This window comes from Scyliorhinus torazame, chromosome 3 (genome assembly GCF_047496885.1).
Source record: "Scyliorhinus torazame isolate Kashiwa2021f chromosome 3, sScyTor2.1, whole genome shotgun sequence".
In the NCBI taxonomy this organism is placed as follows: domain Eukaryota; kingdom Metazoa; phylum Chordata; class Chondrichthyes; order Carcharhiniformes; family Scyliorhinidae; genus Scyliorhinus; species Scyliorhinus torazame.
In genome coordinates this window covers 237,947,449-237,966,204 of record NC_092709.1, presented here as the reverse complement: position 1 = coordinate 237,966,204, position 18,756 = coordinate 237,947,449, and the positions used below count along the sequence as shown (strand labels likewise).

Below are 18,756 nucleotides of genomic sequence, written 5' to 3'. Positions count from 1 at the left end.
AGGTTACCCATTTTGCCGATAAAATGGAAAGGCAAATTATTATCTAAATGGAAAGCAGATTCAAAATGCGTTTGGGCAGAGGGATCTGTGTGTCTTTGTTCATGAATCACAGAAAGTCAGTATACAGGTAATTAAAAAGACAAATGGAATGTTAGCATTTATTGCAAAAAGACTGGAGTATAAAAGTAGAGAAGTGTTGTTGCCATTGTACAGGGTATTGGTGAGACCGCATCTGGAGTATTGTATCCAGTTTTGGTCTCCTTGTTCGAGGAAGGATGTAGTGGCATTGGAGGCAGTTCAGAGAAGGTTCACCAGATTGATTCCGGGGATGAAAGGGTCGACAACTGAGGAGAGATCAAAAGGTTTGGGCTTATACTCGCTGAAGTTTAGAAGAATGAGAGGGTATCTGAATGGAATGAAAATCGCTCATTGTCACAAATGGGCTTCAAATGAAGTTACTGTGAAAAGCCCCTCGTCGCCACATTCCGGCACCTGTTCAGGGAGGCTGTTACGGGAATTCGAACCGTGCTGCTGGCCTGCCTCGGTCTGCTTTCAAAGCCAGCAATTTAGCCCTGTGCTAAACAGCCCCAGTAAGAGCTGCAATGCATTGGCCAGGAATCGAACCTGGGTATCGGGTGTGGCAGGCAAGAATTCTCCCACTGAACCATCAATGCAAAGCACTGGTGCAGCGTCTGATCGATGTATGTAAAGTACGAAGAGGAATTGATAAAGTAAACGTAGACTAAATATTCCCCTTTGTGGAGCAACAGGGGCTAGTTTAGCACAGTCGGCTAAATCGTTGACTTGTAATATAGAACAATGCCAGCAGAGTGGGTTCAATTCCCATACCGGCCTCCCCGAACAGGCGCCAAAATGTGGTGACTCGGGGCTTTTCACAGTAGCTTCATTGAAGCCTACTTGTGACAATAAGCTATTATTATTATCCAGAACGAGAGGTTGAGTGGCATTCGATTTAAAACTGAGATAAGGAGGAACTATTTCTCACAGAGGGTGGTGAATTTGTGGGTTCCTACGTGCAGTGCATTTAATATAATAAGTATTCATGGCACACAAATATTCTTGAAATTAAGGTGGTCATAGATGTGTGAAAGAGTGTTCCAAAGGAGGACAGAGGCTGCAGCTGGGCCATTTAGTAGAAGGCTATGGGGGAGGTCACAGGCTGGTGCGAGTGCAGTGCAAGAGAGCTCCAAGGGAGGATGGAGGGTGGGGCTAGGGCATGGAAATGTGCAGTGCAAAGGACCTGGTGTCTTGGGTGTGATGGGTACAGTCTGTGAAGATAAATAAGGGGCCAAAAGGGCAGGGACAGTACTGTGGGTGCTGTGGGACAAACTCAGGGTACTGGCTGAGAGAGAGAACATCATTGCTGTCACGACTGGCCCACATTTGTGTGGACCAGTACTAAATGGCACCCTGGCAAAATCCCAGACCCAGCCGGTGAACCTGTGCACCGGGATAATCCGGCAAATCCATTAGGCTCATTTAAATATGCATATCTGGATCTTGTCCAGCGGGAGCAATATCCAGATCATGACCTCTTGCAAGGCTCCGTTAAATCTCACAAGACGTTTCAAGCATTGCAAATCTCGTGAGAGGCCTCTTCCCGACGGCAAGTCAGGCGCAACAAGGCCGTTGAATCAAGCCTGCAAGTACTGGGGTGCACGGCTAGCAGGGAGGGCAAGGAAGACAGACCCACAGAAGATGCCACGATCCTGCTGCCAAATTGCACAGGTTGTAATCCAGCTACCATCAACATGTCCAAAGTCCAGCGTCACAGGAGGCTCTGCCTCTCTATGGAAACTGTGAGATCATTATGTTGCATGATTTGGCTGGAGGTTGCCTCCAACTGTGCGGGTGAACACCCAATGCCAGTGGCTCTGAAAGTCACTGTAGTCCTCCATCAGTACATAGACATAGAGTCTATTTACATTTACATAGGAATTACAGTGCAGAAGGAGGCCATTCGGTCCATCGAGTCTGCACCGGCTCTTGGAAAGAGCACCCTACCCAAGGTCAACACCTCGACCCGATCCCCATAACCCAGTAACCCCACCCAACACTAAGGGCAACCTTGGACACTAAGGGCAATTTAGCATGGCCAATCCACCTAACCCGCACATCTTTGGACTGTGGGAGGAAACCGGAGCACCAGGAGGAAACCCACGCATACACGGAGAGGATGTGCAGGCTTCACATAGACAGAGACCCAAGCCGGAATCAAACCTGGGACCCTGGAGCCGTGAAGCAATTGTGCTATCCACAATGCTACCGTGCTGCCCCACGTAGTCCTGATCATTCTGGGGATCAGTGGAGGATCTGTGAGGATTGTTTCCGTCAGCTGTCCATAGCTACAACAAGCTCATAACTGATGCTCTGTTCAGATGAGTCCACACATTCATTCATTACCAGATGGACCAAGACAGCCAAGCTGAGCTAGCCAGAGGCTTTGCGGCTATTGTTGAGTTTCTCCACACCTAGGGTACCATAGACTGTGGCTTTCAAGGAGCCAGTGGGTCAGCCAGGCACCTTTCTGAATAATATGCAACCCCAGGACCCAGATTCTTGAAGTCTGTGCAAGTTACCGAGACAGCTCCCAATGAGCATACACCCCAGCACATGGCTTAGAGCAAGCTGGTACAGTTAGACTGAGTTACTACAGTTAGATTAGCAGAGAGTCGAACTCATTTGAGAACTGTGTTAATAGTTCAATAAACACGTTGAACTCATTTCAGAGTCTGGAGCATCCTTTAGTTAAGACTGCATCAAGTAGCAGCCTGCGTTATCCGAAGCAGCATAACACAACATGATACCAGGCGTGACTGTTCAATCTATTTAGTTCAATTCAGCAAGATCCGTGACAACCAGCTACTGAATACAGGCACAATGGACAAGATTCAGGCTCCTCATCAGCTCAGGACCACCGGCAATCTTAGTGCCAACTGGCAATAATTCAAGTAGAAATTTCAACTATACGTGGAAGCATCCGACCTCAATGGCGCGACCGATGCTCGGAAGATAGTTCTTCTACTCACCACTGCAGGTGACTATGCGATAGAGATCTTCAACTCCTTTCACTTTTCTGAAGAGCAGGACAAAACAAAGTACCAAACCGCACTGCGCAGATGCAGACGTCCAAGAACCGCACCGCGCATGTGCAATGACGCACTGAGCGCCATGACGCCGACGTCATGACGTGTGCGAACTGCGGCACTGCCCATTTTTTAAAAAGCTGCCCTACAAGAGGCAAACGCTGTTTAAACTGTGGGAAACCAAACCACTATGCAGCCCTGTGCAGATTTGCACCACCAGTCAGGAGTCAGCGCTCCCAATTCCAACAGCGGCGCATCAGAAGTGTGAAACACTGAATGCATGACTCTGATCCAGGCAGTGCGACGGATCCAGATGATGAATACCTGGACAACACTTACCGAGTGGGCAATATTACGAAGTGTGAATACGCCACACCGGACACATCGCGAGTCCATCAATCCTGGCCGTGGATTCCGAGGACGAATGGCATGCAGTGATGAAGGTCAACCACTGCCCCATCCAGTTCAAACTGACACAGGTGTCTCCGCCAACCTGATTTCACAGGTGGACTTCAAGAGTATCAAGAAGCCCCCCACAATCCTTCCAGCTGCCTGCAAACTCCTGGACGACAATGGAAACGCAATCAAGGCACTGGGGTCCTGCCATCTGCAGGTGTCCAGCTGACACACACAAGCAAGCTTACGCTTCGAGATTGTTAAACAAGACAGGGCGTCCCTGCTCGGTGCGCATGCCTGCAAGCAACTGAACCTCATTCAAAGGGTCTACACCACAACGCCGTCCCATTCGGATCTTCAGGCCAGCATCGACGGCATCCTAACCCAGTACCCAGATGTATTTAGCAGGATGGGCACGCTGCCATACGAGTACAAGATTCTACTGCGGCCTGATGCCAAGCCAGTAGTCCACGTACCACTTTGTGTCCCTGCTCCACGGAGAGAGCGCCTGAAGGCAGAGCTCACGAGTCTACAACAAAAAGGCATCATCTCCAAGGTCATTAAACCAACCGACTGGGTCAGCTCGATGGTGTGCGTAAAGAAGCCTTCGGGGGACCTACGCATCTGCATTGACCCCAAGGATCTGAACAAAAACATTATGCGGGAATATTACCCCATCCCGAAGAGGGAAGAAATCACGAGTGAGATGGCACACGCACGCTTCTTCACAAAATTGGACGCATCCCAAGGATTTTGGCAAATCCAACTTGAAGAATCCAGCAAAAGGCTCTGCACCTTCAAAACGCCTTTTGGCAGATTCTGCTACAACCGAATGCCATCTGGCATCATCTCGGCATCAGAGATTTTCCATCGCATCATGGAGCAGATGATGGAGGGAATAGAAGGGGTTTGTGTCTACATTGACAATATCATAATCTGGTCCACAACCCCAGAGGAACACTTGTCGCGACTCAAGAAAGTATTCCGACGCATATTGAACATGGCCTCAAGCTAAACAGGTCCAAGTGCTGTTTTGGGACATCCACGCTGACGTTCCTGGGCGATCAGATTTCGAGAAACGGTGTGCACCCGGACACAGACAAAATTAAAGCCACCGAGGCAATGAAAGTCCCCGAGGACAAGAAGGCAGTACTGCGCTTCCCGGGAATGGTCAATTTCCTTGGCAAGTTCATCCCGAATTTGGCCACACACACCACGGCCCTACGCAACCTGGTGAAAAAATCAACCGCCTTTAAGTGGAAGGCGGAGCACCGAACAGAGTGGCTGGAGCTGAAAGCCAAGCTCACCACTGCACCCGTCCTTGCATTCTTTGACCCAGACCGAGAGACCAAGATATCCACAGATGCGAGTCAGGTTGGCATTGGGGCGAAAGAGACGACATGTCATCCTGGGTACCAGTAGCATACCCGTCACGGGCGATGACAGCCTCTGAGACCAGATTTGCGCAGATTGAGGAGTGTTTAGCTCTTCTCACCAGCATCCTCAAATTTCATGATTATGTCTACAGCTTGCCAACATTTACTGTTGAGACGGATCATCGGCCTCTGGTCCACATCATCCAAAAGGACCTGAACAACATGACGCCTCATTTGCAGAGAATTCTGCTCAAACTCCGGAGGTATGATTTCAATTTGGTGTACACACCTGGCAAGGAGCTCATCATCGCCGATGCATTGTCCTGCTCCGTCAGCTCACCCAGTGAACCACTGGAGATCATCCAGCACATTGAATTGCAGGTACAACTGTGTGCAAGCACTCTCCCGGCAATAGATGAGAAGATCGTTCTCATCCGAGAAGAGACAGCCAAAGACCCCTTGTTGCAGCGAGTCATCCACAACCTCAGCAATGGCTGGCAGAAAGGGCAATGCCCTCAATTCTACAACGTCAAGGACGGCCTGACACTGATCGATGGCATCCTGCTCAAGCTGGACAGGATAGTCATCCCGCTACGTCTCCAGAGCATGGTGCTGTGGCAGATTCCTGAGGCACACCTGGGCGTAGAAAAGTGCAGACGTTGGGCCCGGCAAGCTGTCTACTGGCCCGGCTTCAACCAGGACATCACGGACATGGTCCTGAACTGCGAAACCTGTCAGAGGTTCCAACCAGCGCAGTCCAAGGTTGGCATTGACCTATTCCACGCAAATGGTCGCGACTATATCTTAATCACCGATTACTTTTCGAACTATCCTGAGGTGCTGAAACTGCCAGACCTCACATCACGGACCATCATCAAAGTATGTAAAGGGACATTCTCACGGCATGGCATCCCAAACACCGTCATGAGCGACAGTGGTCCGTGCTTCCACAGTCGAGAGTGGTCCACGTTTGCCAAGAGCTACAATTTCACCTCCAGTCCACACTATCCGCGGTCCAAGGGCAAAGTCGAAAAAGGGGTGCACATCGTTAAGCAGCTCATCCGCAAGGCCTCGGACTCCGCATCCGACATACACCTTGCACTACTTGCGTACCGGGCGACTCCCTTGTTCACTGGCATGTCGCCAGCTCAACTGCTGATGAACAGGGACCTGCGGACAATGCTTCCAGCCATACACCTGCCCAACCTTGAAAAACTCCCGGTGCTGCAGAAGATGCAGCAGCTTCGCGACAGCCAGAAGCAGGGCTATGGCGCACATGCCACCGATCTGGACGTGCTATCCCCGGCGGGCACAGTCAGGATCAAGATACCGGATGGTGGGTGGTCTGCTCCGGCTGTCGTTGTTTGACAGGCCGTGCCCAGATCCTCTGTCATACGTATGGCTGATGGCTCCATTGTGCGAAGGAATCGAAGGGCACTGCGAAAAGTTGCTTGCCCACAACCACTTTCCCCTCCATTTCCACATGTCGAATTGCCACCTCCAGACACCTCAAACCACGAGGCCACCAGTCGTGCCCCCCACTCGCCTGTCAAGACACCGTCATCCCTCCACCACCTCTCCAGCGGTCGATGAGGATCAGACGCAAGCCTCAGAGACTGGACTTATGAGCATTTGTTTTGTTTGTTCTGTATTCCTCAGTCAGTCACATTAGACAGACACATTCACATGTATATACATCTAAAAAAAAAAGGGGACGATGTCATGATATGCAAACATGCAACCAATGAATACTCAGAATAGGACACAACCAATGGGCAGTCAGGACACTCAGAGGTGGCATCACCACAAGGGGGCATGACATAAACACTCTAAAAGAGATGAGGCACTCACACCCTGCCTCTTTCCACAGACAGACATCTAGAGAGTTAGACAGTGTTGATCAGCAGCATCACACCCCAGCACATGGCTTAGAGCAAGCTGGTACAGTTAGACTAAGTTACTACAGTTAGATTAGCAGAGAGTCGAACTCCTTTGAAAACTGTGTTAATAGTTCAATAAACATGTTGAACTAATTTCAGAGTCTGGAACATCCTTTAGTTAAGACGGCATCAAGTGGCAGCCTGTATTATCCGAAGCAGCATAACACAACATCAACCACTTCAGAAAATTCTATATTGATTAAGATTTTAACGTGATTGGAAGCATAAGACAGAAAACATGTGTTGCAACATTGTTCACGGTTAAGTAATATTCACCTTTACAGCTGACTGTTGATTATTAATGGTCATGTCTGGTTTGTTGTTAATGCTGGCTCCTGGATCATTGAGCCAGATATTCAGTCGACCATCATTGCCACCACTAGCAAGATGCCTGCCATCTGGTGACCATTTGAGGCTACATACTTGGGAGTTGTGACCACAGAGTGTTCCAACGTGGTGTTGTGCAATCCTTACATCATGGTGGTGAATAGTCCCAAATCGGGATCCACTGCAGAAAGTAAATATATATCAAGTATGTTTATTCCTATATCAGAAAACCTCAGCAGTTATTAACAAAATGTGTATTTCATTTCCAATAATTTCTCAAAAATTATTTCAGATTCCGAATCAAAATGCATAATGTAAATAGTGAAATTAATCTTGTTTATATTAGATCACAGAAAGCCTTCAAGTTCTAAATTTAAAGTCAGAGTTGGAATGACGAATTTTAAGATTCAGACTTAAATGCACTCACTATCTCTTTTCTCTGACATACTACATTCACTTGATGGAGAGCTCAATGATTCCCGGCTTGGGTCACTGTCTGTGCGGAGTCTGCACGTTCTCCCCGTGTCTGTGTGGGTTTCCTCCGGATGCTCCGGTTTTCTCCCACAAGTCCCAAAAGACGTGCTTGTTAGGTGAATTGGACATTCTGAATTCTCCCTCAGTGTACCTGAACTGGTGCCGGAATGTGGCGACTCGGGGATTTTCACAGTAACTTTATTGCAGTGTTAATGTAAGCCTACTTGTGACCATAATAAAGATTATTATTATTATAATCTACCCTGATTTAGGTAACAGAATGTAAATGGTTAATAGATGGGGATTGATTTTCAATTGGCAGGCTGGAGGATTCACACCACTGTAGATATCTACCTGAAAACAGGAGCAGCCGACCAATTTCAAAAATAATTACAGCAATGAAATAGGCCAATCAGAGCAAGGCCTATTGGAGAGTTAGATGCTGATAGGCTGACCCAAGAGGTTTTCTCTGATTCACCCATTTGATTTATTTCACCTTGCTGTTGCTGGGCAGAAAGGCCTGCAGCTAACAGCGAGAAAGAATTCTAAGGTGGAAACTGGTGTCAAAAAGAGGTGGCGAGTAGCAGCAGAAGAAAAAGCAGTGCGGCCTAGAGGCAGCAGCAGGGTCTTGAGAAAGGAGCAAGGGAGCTTGGGCTTGGGCCTCAGAGAGAGGTGTGTGTGCTGCGTCCCTATGCGTGTGTATGTGTGCATGTATAAGGATGAGTCTGAGTGTGTGAGGGTGTGTGTATATGCGTGTAAGGATGAGTCTGTGTGAGGATGTCTGTGTGCGTATATGTGTGCGTGTATGTGAGAGGATGTGTGTATGTATGAGAGAATGTGTGTGTATCTGTGCATGTGTGTGAGGATGTGTGTACGTGCATGCAAGGATGAGTGTGTGTGGGGATGTGTGTGTGTATGTGTGAGGACGTGTGTGCGTGTATGTGAGAGGATGAGTGTATGTATGAGAGGATGTGTGTATCTGTGCATGTGTGTTAGGGTGTATGTGTGTGTGAGGGCGTGCGAATGTGTGAGGGTGAATGCTTGTGAGTGAAGATGAGTGTGTGTGTGTGTGAGTGCGGGAGGATGTGAGTGTAAGTGTGCATTTTAGAGGATGAGTGTATGTGAGTGAGGATGAGTGTGTGTGTGTTTGTATATGAGAGGATGAGTGTGTGTGAATAGAGGATGAGTGTGTCTGAATGAGAGATGAATGTGTGAGAGGGCGGTGAGTGTGTGAGAGGGTGGGTGAATATGTGAGAGAGAAAGAGGGGTGCATGTGTCTGATATGAGAATCAGCTTTCCAGTATCATTCTTCCCATTAAAAATGACAAAAGGTAAGACTTAAGTGCTTTTCAATAAGAGAAGATTTCAATTACCAAATTACCCGCTCCTAAAATGGATACTACTTTTAGAGGTTCATATTAAGGCGCCATTTCATGCAGTTCAAAGTGCTGCACAGAGCACCCCTGGCCAGAACCCGAATGAACCAGTTCTTCCTGGAGGTGGAAGATAAATGTGAACGGTGCCTGAGAGGCCCGGCCAACCACACATGTTCTGGGCTTGTCCCAAAATTGTAGGGTTCTGGACAGTCTACTTCGAGGCAACGTCCAAGTTGTGGGAGGGTGGAGCCGTGCCCGAGAGTGGCAGTCTTCGGGGTATCGGAGCAGCCAGTGCTACACATGGGGAAGAGGGCCAACGCCCTACTTTCGCTTCCCTAATCGCACGCTGGAGGATTCTGCTCAGCTGGTGATCAGTAACACCACCCCCAGCTAAGACTGGCTGGCAGACCTGGCGAATTTCTTCATTTGGAGAAGATCAAGTACACTGTCCAAGGGTCAGAAGAGGGCTTCTACAAAGCGAGGGGCTATGCATCAGCCTGTAGCAAGACCTGTTCGAAGACAACAACGAATAGGGAAAAAGCGAGAGACGGGAGAAAACAAACAGCGATACACAACTCCAAAGGAAAAGGGGGAGAAAGAGAGGAGGAAACTCAGAGGAAATGCAGGGGGAAGCGTGGGCGGGGAAGGAGGCGGGAAGGCCCTCCCCCTCAAACCCACAAAGCCTGCAACAGAAAACATAAAGGGAAGATGGGGGGTGATGTGTTGGGTGCTCTAGATCCGTGGAACACATACAGGCCACCAACACTTAAAATAGTGCAAAACTATTTTATTAAGTTAGAAACTGTTGAACATACTTTCACTGTGGGTTAACAAGATGTTAGATTAAACTAAAGATCTATGCCTGTCCTAATCAGTCCATGCACTTAGCACATGGTGAAGATCTGTGCTGTAAGCTGTAAGCTCTGTCCTTCTAAGACGCTGCATCCCGAATGAGCGGGAAATCTTTATAGTGCGTGTGCTTTAACCGGTGATTGGCTGCGGTGTTGTGTGTGTTGATTGGTCTTGCTGTGTGTCCATCAGTGTGTGTGTCTGCACCATGATATACTGATGTATATTATGACATCCCCCCTTTTATAAAAGAATGTATGTGTGTGGCAATACATAATGTATGGTGAGAATGTTCCTAACTACGTGTGGGGTGCGAAGACATAGTTACAGGACTATGTACATGAGAACTAAGCTATTTACATGAGAAGCAGTATGCAACAAGAGTAACGAGATCAACACTATATACAAACCAGGGAAACGATCAAACAAATCAACGAAACAATTCAGAGAGTCCTTAAGTCCGCAAAGTTCATAAATTTAGTCTCTGAGGTGGGCGACGAATTCTGGTTGACCGCCTCAAGGGTGGGTCGAGAGCCGCCGGTTCAGGAGCGGGCTGGACTGCATCAAAGTCAGGGGGATGCAGAGTGAGAGGGAGCTCTGCATAGTCCGTGGCAGGGTCAGCAAGAGGGCGAGGCGACACTGGAGGATCACGTGGCGAGCGTGGAACGAGACGAAGGGCACGTCGATTGCGGCGCAGAATAGAGCCATCCGGTAGACGAACCAGGAACGAGCGGGGGGCCAGCTGCTAAAGGACAACAGCGGTTGCAGATCAGCCACCATCCGGAAGATGGATGCGGACGTTGTCATCTGGAGCCAGAGCAGGGAGATCAGCTGCACGGGAGTCATGAGCCGCCTTGTGCTGTGCACGAGACAGCTGCATCCGGCGAAGGACCGGAACGTGGTCGAGGTCTGGGGCATGGATGTACGGCACATCGTCCTCAGGGTATCACCCATCAGTAACTGGGCTGGTGACAGGCCAGTGGACAGTGGGGCAGAGCGATATGCCAGCAAGGCAAGGTAGAAATCGGACCCAGCATCGGCAGCCTTGCATAGGAGCCGTTTGACGATATGTACTCCCTTCTCCGCTTTGCCATTGGATTGGGGGTACAGGGGATTGGACGTCACATGGGCAAAATTGTACCGCCTGGCAAAGTTGGACCATTCCTGGCTGGCAAAGCAGGGGCCATTGTCCGACATAACCGTGAACGGGATGCCGTGTCGAGTAAAGGTTTTCTTACATGCACGAATGACTGCAGACGAGGTGAGGTCGTGCAACCGTATCAGCTCTGGGTAATTCGAAAAGTAGCCCACGATCAAGACATAGTCTCTACCCAGCGCGTAGAACAGGTCGATGCCCACCTTGGTCCATGGTGACGTGACCAACTCATGGGGCTGCAGGGTCTCATGTGGTTGGGCCGGCTGGAAGCGCTGACAAGTGGGGCAGTTGAGCACTGTGTTGGCTATGTCCTCATTGATGCCGGGCCAGTACACTGCCTCTCGGGCCCGTCGGCGGCACTTTTCCACACCAAGGTGGCCCTCGTGTAGTTATTCCAGAACAAGTGGCGCATGCTATGCGGGATGACAATGCGGTCCAGTTTTAGAAGAACCCTGTCTACTACCGCCAGATCATCTCTGACATTATAGAACTGAGGGCATTGGTCCTTGAGCCACCCATCCGTTAGTTGGCGCATGACACACTGTAGCAAGGGTCAGCCGCCTTCTCGCGGCGAATTTGGACAAGGCGTTCATCCAAGGCAGGTAGATTGGAGGCCGTGAATGCCACATGGGCAGACAAATCCCACTGGGTCACATTGAGTGGTGACTGCCCTGGAGAGAGCGTCAGCAATGATGAGGTCTTTGCCTGGGGTGTATACCAGCTGGAAGTCGTATCGGCGGAGCTTGAGAAGAATACGCTGGAGGCGAGGCGTCATGTCGTTTAAGTCTTTCTGTATTATATTGACCAGCGGGCGATGATCGGTCTTGACGGTAAATTGAGGAAGTCCGTAGACATAATTGTGAAACTTAACCACACCGGTCAGAAGGCCCAGGCACTCCTTTTCTATCTGCGTGTAGCGCTGCTCCGTGGGGGTCATCGCACGTGACGCATATGCAACGGGGGCCCATGATGTGGCCTCATCACGTTGAAGGAGCACTGCCCCAATGCCGGATTGACTGGTATCGGTCGAAATTTTGGTCTCCTTTGCCGGATCAAAGAAAGTTAAGACCGGGGCCGTGGTCAGTTTTATTTTGAGTTCTCTCCATTCACGCTCATGGGCAGTGAGCCATTGGAAGTCTGTCGTCTTCCTGACCAGGTTCCTGAGAGCCGTAGTATGAGAGGCGAGGTTAGGGATGAATTTCCCTAAATAATTGACCATGCCCAGATATCGGAGGACCGCCTTCTTGTCCTCTGTGTTTTCATAGCTGTGATGGCAGCTACCTTGTCCGCATCCGGCTGCACACCCAATTGGGAGATGTGGTCCCCGAGGAACTTGAGTTCCGTCTGACCAAAAGAGCATTTGGCCCTGTTGAGGCGGAGGCCATGCTCATGTATACGTTTGAATACGCGCTGGAGGCGACTAACGTGCTCCTGCGGGGTGGTGGACCAAATGATTATGTCATCGACATAGACGTGAACACCTTCAATGCCTTCCATCATTTGTTCCATAATCCTATGGAACACTTCTGATGCAGAGATGATCCCAAACGGCATCCTGTTGTAACAATATCTGCCAAAGTGGGTATTAAATGTGCAAAGTTCCCTGCTGGATTGATCGAGCTGGATTTGCCAGAATCCTATTGAGGCGTTGAGTTTGGTGAAGAGCTTGGCGCGAGCCATCTCACATGTGAGCTCTTCGTGCTTGGGAATTGGAAAATGCTCCCTCATGATATTGCGATTTAGATCCTTGGGATCAATGCAAATTCTCAATTCGCTGGAAGGCTTTTTTACACATACCATGGAACTGACCCAGTCGGTCGGTTCCGTGACTTTGGAAATCACTCCTTGGTTCTGGAGGTCCTGCAGCTGCTGGTTGAGGCGATCCTTAAGGGGTGCTGGAACCCTGCGAGGTGCGTGCACCACAGGCGTAGCATTCGGTTTTAATATAATCTTGCAGGTGTGCGGGAGCATGCCCATGCCCTCAAAGACGTCGTGGTACTGGTTGATAATGGCGTTGAGCTGGGCCCTGAAGTCGGTGTCCTGAAAGGCAGACGCGTCAGCAGGAGAGAGAGTGTGGACTCTCTGAACTAGGTTCAACAGTTTGCATGCCTGCGTGCCAAGTAGGGAGGCTTTCGAGGAGCCCACAATTTCAAAGGGAAGGGTGGCTTTGCGTGACCTGTGCGTCACTTCAAGTTGGCATGAGCCGCTGGCAGCAATGGCATTGCCATTATAATCTAATAGCTGGCTGGCTGATGGGAGGATGGCTGGTTTGACACAAAGGCTTTGGAGGTCAGACCGCACAATGAGATTGGCGGAGGCACCAGTGTCCAGGCAGAATCGTATTTGGGACCGGTTGACCGTAAGGGTGGCACACCACTCATCGTCTGGATCGATGACCGACAGAGGCTGGATTCTTTGCTTCGGGGACACCCTGTTTTTTGTAACGATACCGACTGGAAAAGGCGCCTTCGGGTCCTCGGTGTCAATATTGGGTAGTAGGTCCGCATTGGACTCAGTGACCGTGGATTGAATGGCCCGGACATTCCTGCGAGGCTGGATGAAGCGATATGAGTTGGCAGGCTGAGCTGATCTGCATAAAGCAGCATAGTGGCCAAGTTTGCCACATCTCAGGCATTGTCGGGATTTGGCAGGGCATTGTCGCTTTAAGTGGGCGGAGCCACAGTTGCCGCACGTTGTAGCGTCAGTACGTTCGCTGCGCCACTGAGCATGCATGGTGCAGTCGTACGTGGTGCGCGTCTGCGCTGTACGTTCGTCGACGTCGCCGTTCCCTCATTCGGCGTGCACAAGCGCGGGAGTCCGCGAAAAGGGCGCAAAATGGCCGCCTCATCCAGGCTGAGGCCCTGGAGTTGCTCGATTGCTTGGACCCGTTCTGCCTCGTGGGGACTTTGCTGCGCCGTTTCAGCCGCTTGGATGTGGGAATACCGACTAGTGGCATGTTCGTGTAGCACGCAGGTCTCGATGGCAGTCGCTCGGGTCAGCTGCTTTACCTTGAGGAGCTGCTGGCGTAGGGGGTCCGACTGAACACCGAAAGCGATCTGGTCGCGTATCATGGAGTCGGAGGTGGGCCCGTAATTACAGGACTGCGCAAGGATGTGGAGGTGGGTGAGAAAGGACTGGAAAGGCTCATCCTTACCCTGCAAACGCTGTTGGAATACATAGTGCTCGAAACTTTCATTCACCTCGATGTTGCAGTGAGTGTCAAACTTGAGGAGGACCATCTTGAATTTTGATTTATCTTCATCATCAGTAAAGGTGAGAGAATTGAAAATGTGGATGGCATGTTCCCCGGCCGTGGATAGGAAGAGAGCGATCTTCCTGGTGTCTGAGGCAGCTTCCCGGTCTGTGGCTTCAAGGTAGAGCTGGAAGCGTTGTTTGAATATCTTCCAGTTGGCCCCTAGGTTACCGATGATGCGGAGCGGCGGCGGCTCCATTTTGCAGGACGGCTGTATGCTGGTGGAAGGCAGATCACTTGCAGGTAGGTCTAAGAAGTTCTAACATCCCTCAACTACTGGTACCATGATGTGTTGGGTGCTCTGGATCCGTGAAACACATACAGGCCACCAACACTTAAAATAGTGCAACACTATTTTATTAAGTTAGAAACTGTTGAACATACTTTCACTGTGGGTTAACACGATGTTAGATTAAAATAAAGACCTATGCCTGTCCTAACCAGTCTATGCACTCAGCACATGGTGAAGATCTGTGCTGTAAGCTGTAAGCTCTGTCCTTCTAAGAGGCTGCATCCCGAATGAGCGGGAACTCTGATGCCCCCTGTCTTAATAGTGAGTGTGCTCTAACTGGTGATTGGCTGCGGTGTTGTGTGTGTTGATTGGTCTTGCTGTGTGTCCATCAGTGTGTGTGTGTCTGCACCACGATATACTGGTGTATATTATGACAGTGGGAAGGGGAGAATAGAAGTTCGGGCACAGAACATACTGAACGAAAGAGGGGTTTGCCAAGGAGGAGTCAGGGAGGGGGGGCAGGGAGAGGGGAAGTGGGGGGGAGGAAACACCAAAAATGATTGTATGTACATAAGAACTGCACAAGTGGGTGGCAAGCTAGCACAGTGGTTAGCACTGATGCTTCCCAGGTCCAGGGTTCCAGTTTTGATTCCCGGCTTGGGTCACTGTCTGTGCGGAGTCTATGCGTTCTCCCTATGTCTACGTGGGTTTCCTTCCTGTGCTCCGGTTTCCTCCCACAATCCAAAGATGTGGAGGTTAGGTGGATTGGCCATGCTAAATTGCCCTGAGTGTCCAGAAAGGTTAGGTGGGATTACTGGGTTATGGGGATATGGGGTTGTGGGCTTAAGTAAGGTTCTCTTTCCAAGGGCCGGTGCAGACTCGTTGGGCTGGATCGCTTCCTTCTGCACTGTAAATTCTATGAAATATAATGTATGAAATCTATAAGCCGTAAATACCATACACAATGTTTTACTGTGTATAATTAAAAATGCCAATTAAAATATTCAAAATAAAATATTAAGGAGCCATGGGAGGATGGCTTGGTCGGGGATTAATGTGAGAGGGCCATGTAGCTGATGAAAGTATTTGTGACTGTGTGCTTATTTCTGATTCCTCATATATGCAGAGATATAGCTAGAAAAGACTTGTTTACATTTGATTTCTGTGTTTGCACCTATTTTGCGGCAAAAAAGGGGCATCAGCATTATAAGAATGTTGGGTTTTTAAAAAAGAATAGGTTTCCACTTTTTTTTTACAGGAGTTGTCAAATAGGAGGCTCTCTCAGTAACTATTTGAATCTGAATAAAACTGTGTTTAATCTTACACATGCAGTAAAAACCCAGAAAATTCTAATAGTCATCTCAAAGCTGATTAAGAAGCATGTAAGTGCTTTGTAAAATTAAGCTAAAATGTTTGAAATGTGTGTACGTATATGCTTAGAAGGTAGTTGTGCAGCCAGGTTACAAAAGACATACCTGCTGAGAATGTAGTCATTCCAGCTCAGAGAACCCACCATTGAGCTATGGCTATGCATATTTCGTAATTTCTTCTTAGTCTCAACATCCCACAGCTTGAATTTAAAACAAAGATTGTGAACAAAATGTATTCAATTTACCATGATCTGAACTTTTGCATGCGAGATATACAATGACCATTATATATTTGTTTCACTTCTTTTATTCCTCTTCTAAAGGGTGTGGCCTATAACTGTAATATGGTCCCATGTATGCAGTCAGCATTCCTATATCTGTACCAGTGTCCATTTGCTAAAAACTGTGATATATATAGATAATGTGTTAGCTAGTGTAGAAACAAACTTAGCAGGCTTACACCCACTATCTATCCATTAGTTGTGTGAATAAAGATTCACCAGTTTTGTAAAAAATAAATATTTGCGCACAAGCAAGAGGTGGGTCCTAACGATAGAAGTGGAAGATTGCACCACTGACTTTTGTGTATCAAGAGCCATCGCTCAAGGACTTTTAATTTTGATTTTAAAGGGCAGGTGGTGGCCACATGAGTGCCCCAGGAAAGGCATGCAGGCTCTGCAGGCAGTGAGCATACCAGTTGGGAGGCAAAGGTTAAAGATGTGGAAGGATATTGTCTGGAAGCCAAGCCTTTTTCTCTCTTTGCAACTCTAAATCTTTTACCTGTCATTCACAGACACATAATTGTACATCATCTCCTGGGAACTCCAATCACTCCCCTGACTCTGTGAAATGTCGAAGGCGAAGGAAGGTGCAGTGAACCCCAGGGTTTAGTGATGCCTTCCTGCAGATTCTTCTCCAGGCTGTCAAAAAAACAGCGGGAGGTACTCGTCCCCAGTGATAAAGATTTACCCTCCTTGTCTGGCCATCGTGGCCTCGATGGAGATCACAAAGGAGTGAGAAGCTAGTCCAGTTCAGTTTTTGATCAATGATAACCTCCAGGATGTTGATTGTGGGGAAGTCAGCAATGGTAATGCCATTGAATGTCAAGGGTCGATGATTAGGTTTTCTCTTGTAGGTGATGGTCATTACCTGGCACTACCCTGAGGAACTCCTGCAGTGTTGGCCTGGAGCTGAGATGATTGACCTCCAACCACCACATCTTCCTTTGTGCCAGGTATGACTCCAACCAGCAAAGGGTTTTCCCCCTGATTCCCATTGACTCTAGCTATGGCTCCTTGATGCCATACTCGGTCAAATGCTGTCTCACCTAACCTCTGGCATTCAGTTCTTTCGTCCATGTTTGCACCAAGGATGTAATGAGGTCAGGAGCTGAGTAACTCCAGTGCCCCCCAGTAGGCAAGTCCGAGGAGGTTGCCCCTGCCCCATGCATAAATCCTCCAACAGGCTGAAACTCTCGGGCCCTGGACCTCCACAGGTCGGACACCAAAACCTTCAGTGGCACTCAGCAGCCTATTTCCACCTCAATTGCTGATATCACACCAAGACATAGTAAAGTTTTATGAGGGCACAAAGATGGCAAGGGTGTTCAACCACTGTAACTGTATTCACATGTAAATTTATCACATTATATTTGATTCACTTGATTTATATGTGAATCCTGCTCATTTATTGGCACTTGTTTAGTCAGAGGGCATTTTATACTGCCATGGCTCACAGTTGACAATCAATTATGGCTGCAAGGGATGAAGGCTATTCTCAGTTGTGTGTAGGCAACAATTTCGTTGTGTTTCAAGTCCAGATGACCCTTTGACCTTTCAGATGCTGCCAGACCTGCTGAGATTTTCCAGCATTTTCGTTTTGGTTTCAGATTCCAGCATCCGCAGTAATTTGCTTTTATATTTTAATTTAGTTGTGTGTTTGCATTCAGTCTTTAATAGATATTCCTGTGTCTGGCAAGATTTGTAATATACACTGTAGGGGATATGTTTGAACATGTAGAGACTGGTAGCCCTCCCTTATATGCAGTGTCAAGAAAAGGGGCTGAGGTTATTCACAACTGATACAAATATACTGCTGTATGACCATTCATAGCCCAGGAATCTAAAGTATAGGTCATGACAGTTTGTGTGGCATCTGTCCAAGTAGGTACGCAGCAATTATCCTCAGGAACAGCCTTCACTGGGGATTGTGGGTCGCAAAGGTCTGCTCCCCTTGCCCTTCTAAATGGCAGAGGACACGTTTGAAGCTTGCTCCTCCTGCAGGTGGACGTCCATCCCGAGCAGGCAATGGTTTACAGGTGGTGAAAAGCTGGTCAGTTAGATGCCTCACATTTGAGCAAAACAAGTTAAAACCAAGTTATCTCAGCCATCACTGTCAGGTCTCGCCATGGTCCTCTCATCTTGGAAAAAAGTCTCCCAACATTCGTGTCCTCATTTTCAGGATCCTCAGCATCATCCTCATCTGAGTTGGAGTGCAGCTTATTCATATTTTCACAAGGTAATAATACCTGTCCTTGTTTTGCAATGCACAGCACACCACAATAATCAGGGATACCCTCTGTGGAATGCTCCATCGGACCCGTCAGGGCAGTAAAAGTGCATTTTCAGCAACCCATTGGTCTGCTCTATGGTTGCTCTAATCAATGTGGCTGGGGCCTCAAAGAGCACTATGAGCTGAGAGTGGCAAAAGATATAGGAGTCATGAGACCTTCCTGGGAAATGAGCACAAACCTGCATAATCCACAGTGTGTGGTCGCAGACCAGCTATATATAATAATAATCTTTATTGTCACAAGTCAGTTTACATTAACACTGCAACGAAGTTACTGTGAAAATCCTCTAGTCGCCACATTCCGGCGCCTGTTCGGGTACAGAGAGGGA

At 48.5% G+C, this 18,756-nt stretch overlaps 1 protein-coding gene across 1 annotated transcript in view; it reads right to left on the bottom strand.

Annotated features, from left to right (window-relative positions):
* Positions 1 to 18,756, bottom strand: part of LOC140409414 (cell division cycle protein 20 homolog) — a 147,376-nt gene that overhangs the window by 47,089 nt on the left and 81,531 nt on the right. The window contains exons 8-9 of the mRNA XM_072497853.1: positions 15,962 to 16,056; positions 7,096 to 7,327 (exon numbers count right to left, since the gene is read on the bottom strand). Of these exons, the coding sequence (XP_072353954.1) occupies positions 7,096 to 7,327; positions 15,962 to 16,056 (327 nt within the window). The remainder of the gene's footprint in view (positions 1 to 7,095; positions 7,328 to 15,961; positions 16,057 to 18,756) is intronic.